We start from the raw sequence: 6,000 nt of genomic DNA, 5'->3' as shown, positions 1-6,000 counted from the left end.
GACGGGGAGGCTTTGAACAGAAAACTGGGGTCTGGCCAGGAGCCCGCGGCAGGGACGGCAGGTGAGATGCTGCCCCCACTGGCGGCTCTGCAGGCGCGGTTTGGGGCGAGGGTGACCAGACAGCAAGTGTGAAAAATGGGGACAGAGCGGGGGGGGGGGGGGGGGGGAAGGCGCCTATGTAAGAAAAATCCCCAAATATCGGGACTGTCCCTATAAAATCGGGACATCTGGTCACCCTATTTGGGGCGGGGAAGAGCCGCCTTGTCCTGGCGCTGGGAGGGGCCGGAGTTGGCGGCACCGCCCTGGGGAGCGCAGCGGGGGCTGAGATGAACCGTCCTGCGAGGGGCAAATTCTCCCCCGCCCCCCACCCTGGGTTTTTGCAGCCGCCGCAGCCCAAATCCCAGGCGGCTTCTCCGCTGCCCCGCGCCCTGCAGCGCCCGGGCCCCGCTCTCAACCGCGGTTCCTCCCCCCGGCTCCAGTGTTGCCCCTGGGCCCCGCCCCGGCTCCCAGCTGTTTGACGCCCCGCACCCCGCCGTGCGGTGCGAAGCTGACTCCGCCCGGGGCGGGAGCAGACTTCTCCCCAGTCGCCCCAGCGCGGGCGGCGCCGAGCTCAGCCGGGGGCCGCTGCTCCCTGCCCCACCGTGACGACTTAAGCGGCCGCTCTGCGGAGAAGTTTTCCCCCAGCTCCTGCCCCCGGCACCTGCCCGGGAGCAGCCCCCTCCCCCCGCCGTCGTCACCCTCCCGGGGCCGGGCAGCGCCCCCATGTAGCGCGGGGCGGGCGCCATGGAGCACAGCCGGGGCCCCGCGGCGGAGCCGCTGCCTTCCCTCAGCGGGGAAGCGGAGCAGCAGCCGGGGGCCGAGGCGGCGGCGGCGGGGCCGGGAGGCGAAGGCAGCGTCCCCGCCCCGCGGCAGCGCTCCCTGCGGGCCGTGTATGTGCTGAACGACAGCCCGGGGGCCGGGGCCGGAGCCGGGGCCGCGGCCGGGGCGCTGCAGTGCCTGGTGCGAGCCTGCGAGGCCCAGGGAGCCCAGCTCACCACCGTCAACTTCGGGGAGCTGGACTTCGGGGAGACGGCGGTGCTGGACGCCTTCTACGACGCAGGTGAGCGGGGCGGAGAGCGGCGCCCGGGTTGCCACCCTGCGCCCAGCCCGGGGAGCAGCCGGGTGCTGGGCACAGGCGGGGCTAGCTCATTGGGGGATGGTCTCCCCCCTCCCCCAATACGGACTGCGTTATTTCCACCAGCCAGCACCTAGCCAGACCCAGCACGGTCTCAGACACCTGTTAGAAAGTTTATCTTAAATTTGGGGGGGGGGGGATCAGTAGGTCCAGCAATGGCTACTAGCCAAGATCATCAGGGCTGCAACCCCATGCTGCAGTGTCCCTGGCCTCAGTTTTGCCGGAAGCTGGGAATGGGCGACAGGGGATAGATTGCTGGAGGATCGCCTCTTCTGTTCATTCCCTCTGAAACATCAAGCGTTGGCCTCTGTTGGCTGCAGGGCCAGACTGGGACAGATGGACCCTTGGTCTGCCCAGTATGGCCATTCTCATGTAAATAAATCAGATTCCTTTCCCCGCCAACCCCCCAGACCTGCGTGGGGCCCTAAACAGTTCCTTAGTTTGCTTATGCCTGGTGCCTCCCCTAGTTCTGGGTTTTGTCCCCCTCTCCTCTGATGTTGGGGACTGGCAACAGGGGTGTTTGGCTCCAGGGTTTTGATTCACACTCCGCTCTGCTTAGTCTTCATCTTGCTGGCTCCCTGGGGACTGTATGGGCAGTAGAAGATGGTGATCCCCTCTTATCCCTTGCAATGAGAAGAGGGGCAGGAACAGAGCACACCCCAGGGATGTGTGAAAACATAGCAACCCATGCCAGGCAGAGGAGCTGCTGTTGGTGCCTGTAGAGTATTAAAAAAAAGTGGGTGAGATGGAAGGATGAGAGGTTGGGGGCCCCTCTTGGAGGGGAATGAGGTGAGCATGGTAATATCCTTGCCCCCAACTCGAGGGAGCTCTTGCATTTCCTCTGTACTAGGGGTTAGCAGACCTTTTCATTGTGTAAGTCTCTTAGAGAGATTGTCTTATGGACAGCTTCCTTCTGATAATCTTGCAGACCACCTTACCTACTCCCCCCCACCTTTCGTGATTCCTAATATCCTTGTGGCAGCTATTGCTTCCATGGCAAAGTCCTGTTAGGACTATGTTTAGTGTACTATAGTTGCATTGTAATGAGATTTAGTAGCTGGAAGGAGGAGGAAATGTGACTAACCAGCTCTCTGGAAAGTACAAGAAGTGCTCCATGAACCACAATCTGGGAACGTCTTCTGTTACACTGGCACTGGGTTGGAGGACTGAGGGCATTTGTTAATGGGACAAAAACCTGTTGCCCTTAGGTCACCTAAGGGGGTTAGGCATTTGAGCTTCATTGAAATTCAGGGGATTTGGATATCTAACTCCCCTCCTTCAGGCTCTTTTTAAACCCTAGCCATAGTGTCTTAAGATATTAACTACAATAATCTTTTTTAGCCTTTTTCATTTTCTAGGACCATCAATCCAACACTGTGCACAAAGAAACTGAATTTTACTTTAAAAACAAAAAATTATAAAATGCTGTATTGAAAAGCCTGTTGTCGCTCTAGAAACAATTTCCCAGAAGTCCCTTCCTTCTCTCAAGGTAGGGGGAAAGCCAGAGTGTGTGAGCAAGGAAGACTGGATTTTAGAGGGGCACAAGTGGATTTAAATTTTCAAGAGCTTACTTAGTAGTTGTTGAATTTGTGAATCCATAACATGATTTTAAAAAAAATTCTTAAATTCTTGTAGAGTTATTTTATTTAATATATTGTTTTAAATGTACTTTTCATTTTCTCTTGCTTTTTACATTTTCTACTTCTGCATTCTTCTACATTCTCTGCATTTCTGAGCTATCCTAAGAAGTAGATAACCCCATCCTTCTGGTTCCGATCGAATGCTGCTGTTATTCCAGTTGGAAGTAGCCAGTGCTATTGTTCTTTAAAAGGGCAAACATATTACTGTTGAGTGATTCGTGTCATCCTAGTGCATTAGTGGTCTAAATTAAGTAGGCCATCAAACCAGTTAGGTGCGAACAGGCCTGTACCTCCTCCATTTTTCTGACGCTATTAAAAATTCTAATAACTATTGTGTTTCCTTCAATTCATATTTACCCACTCAGTTTATATTTGGTACTTTGTCTTCATGATGATATGCCTCAGGGAGTTGAAGAACTGCAAACTGATGCTGTATCTCCTATCTTATGATTTTTATTCTAAATAAAATATGCAGTGATGTGTATAAGCCATCAAATATTAATTTTCAAAATAACAAGCAGAGAAGGCAATCAGCACAAAAAGAAGGTAGAGAATTTTCTGAAAGATGGTTGGGGAGTTTTTCTTGGGTGTTGGAAAGACCTCCTTCATTATGGTATAGAATAGAGCATGATCCTTTCAAATGCTGAGCCATATGAGAGAGTAACCTACAGGACAATAGGGCCAGTTATGACCTTTGGAAAGCTTTCTCTTGATTATTTGGAATGCTCAAATCTAGTTTAAATTATATTAATTATGACATGTACAAAACATTGAGAACCTTTCCAATTCTGCCCATTCTATCCTTTTCTCTTCTTTTTCACCCTTTTGAGAGTTACAGTTCAACCTTCATACTACTGCTAACTACAAAATAAAGTTATATTTTCTACACTGTTTACTCCATATCCTCTCAAAGGAGGGGGATGGAGAATCTGTAATCATATGTTGTCTGTATGTCATGTCATGTCATTCTGTTCTGTTATCTTATTAATAAAAGTTAGAAACCAAAAGGAATTAAGCTTCCAGAGTGTAAACTGAGTAAAATAAAGTATTGTTATTCAAATAGCAGCATGGATGTACACGGAACTTCATAGACAAAATACTCCTCTCTGCTTTTAGTGTTCTGCAATCTAATTTATTCTATTAGGTCAGGAATAAGGTATTCTCATACTGCACATAATTTGTTGGTTTCCCACTTCCTTGGTTTATGCTCTCTTTCCCATGTACTTCCACTCTTTCAGCCTTCCTGCTTTCTCCACTCAGTACTTTGATTCTCTGCATTTCTGAGCTATCCCAAGAAGTAGATAACCTCATTCTTTAAAAATAAAAGTTAATGGCTACCTGCCTTTCACATGACTCAACAGAGGACTTAAGGAAGGGGCAGCATGGACTCCTGAAATACCCTAGCTACTTAAATGCACCCTCTCCCAGAACTCCAACCCAGAGGTGTGAAGCTTAAGGTTCAACTCTCTCAGGGGCATGCAGCAGCTATGAAGCATGTAACAGCCTCTGTGCAAAGTGTGTAATGCATTAATGCTTGCATTGTCTCTGTCTGGTGTGTACCTGTCAGCAGTGGTGGATCCACGTACATATGGGTACTCCGATACAACTTAAGTTTTTCATAATACAACTTCACAATATCAACCAGAATTTGTAAATTGTACAACCACATTCCCAATTCATCAGACATTTTTCCTGGAGAAGATGGACCTGAGGTGAATGGGTCCCTGGCTAAAGAAAAGGGGGTCTTTGCAATCCCAGTGTGGAGTCCCCTAATTTGCTTCTGGGGGCAGGAAGGCCGTTGGGACTGGGTTTGGCCCAATATGAAGTAGACTTTAGAATAACCACATACATCTGAAACCATCAAGAGACCCTCTAGATCAAAAGGTAGGTGGTTTCTGTTGTAGTAAATGGAACACAGGTGTCAGGGCTGGTGGATTCAGGCTTGGGACAGACATTTGTGCAGGAACACTAATATCCCTGGAGAATTTGCAAGGGGATAGGAAAATGGCTATACATTGACTGTATCCAGGAGGACATTTGACCCTATCCCATGACCAGGATTTAGTTGCTAGTGGGTAGGCTAGAACACTGAAATGATGTTTGATGGCTTATACCTGTGGCTAACCACTTGTCTTACTCAGTGGTGCTAAGCAGTGACTGTGGCCCCGTATCCAGTCTCTAAAGTGAGGCAGTAAGGCAAAGCCAGGCATCACAACTCAGAATTGGCCAGAGGGGGACTTTTTCCTTCTCTGATCCCAAACTCTTTTGTGAGTGGCCTATGTCTAAAAGGACACCTCATCATTCCAGGGGAGAGGCTCTGGGCAACCAGGAAACCCCAGGAAAAAGAGCTAGGTAAAGCACAGCGGTGCAATGTAATCTGGACCCCACAGCGACCTCCATCCTGAGATAGATGCTGAGACTATACCAAGTGGGTCCAATTTAATTCAAAGCTAGGATGATGCAGCATTCTGTTGGCTCTATATAGATGACTGGCTAGGGTGAATGGGGTACTGGTTGACTCCTCCCAGGATTTCAGTATCCCCAGTTTGAGCTTCAGTGGCACATCCTGGTAAGGGTTGTCTGGGATACCCAGAGTGGAACATGCTGACCTCTGCATATTGTTCCCAAACTGTACCAGAGATAGGTATTGAATCTAGGCCATGATGAGCTGGGGTGAGGCCACTGAGGCGTAGAGTAGACTCAAAGAGAGGTGCCAGACTAATTATTTTGGCCAGTAGTCTACCAAGAGGTAAAGGACTACTGCATTTCCTGCTCTGAGTGCCAGTTTGTGGCATTTAGGCTTGCCTACAAGACTCAGTGTAGTCCTCCTGCTGGTAGGTGCTCCGAGTATTGGGGCTACTTGATACTTGGAAGCTGTGCCCTTTTACTTGGCATCAGCACAGGAGATAGCTAATGAATTCCTTAGAGTATTTTCCTGATTAGGAAGCCTGATGGTGATTTTAATAGATTGGGGCACTGCATTCATGGGTCTGCTAATCCAGGAGGTATGTGCCCTCCTTGATATATGATAGGTAAGAACCTGTGTGAAAAAGAAGAAGAGAAGAATGAGGGGGGATTTGATAGCTGCTTTCAACTACCTGAAAGGGGGTTCCAAAGAGGATGGCTCTAGACTGTTCTCAATGGTAGCAGATGACAGAACGAGGAGTAATGGTCTCAAGTTGCAGT

The 6,000-nt window shown here is 49.6% G+C and overlaps 1 protein-coding gene across 7 annotated transcripts in view; it reads left to right on the top strand.

Annotated features, from left to right (window-relative positions):
- Nucleotides 1–373: 373 nt before the first annotated feature.
- The window catches only part of MAP3K15 (mitogen-activated protein kinase kinase kinase 15), a 137,188-nt gene continuing 131,561 nt past the window's right edge, over nucleotides 374–6,000 (top strand). For 3 of the 7 annotated variants that reach the window (XM_073356736.1, XM_073356727.1, XM_073356720.1), the window contains exon 1: nucleotides 376–1,099. In XM_073356736.1, coding sequence (XP_073212837.1) covers nucleotides 784–1,099 — 316 coding nt within the window. In that variant the 5' untranslated portion in view covers nucleotides 376–783. Of the gene's footprint in view, nucleotides 1,100–6,000 lie in introns of all 7 variants that reach the window. The other 4 variants (XM_073356776.1, XM_073356755.1, XM_073356746.1 and 1 more) reach the window with 4 other exon arrangements.

Source organism: Lepidochelys kempii, chromosome 1 (genome assembly GCF_965140265.1).
Source record: "Lepidochelys kempii isolate rLepKem1 chromosome 1, rLepKem1.hap2, whole genome shotgun sequence".
Taxonomy (NCBI): Eukaryota; Metazoa; Chordata; order Testudines; family Cheloniidae; genus Lepidochelys; species Lepidochelys kempii.
The sequence above is the reverse complement of the archived record's forward strand: the minus strand, read 5'-3'. Positions and strand labels throughout refer to the sequence as shown.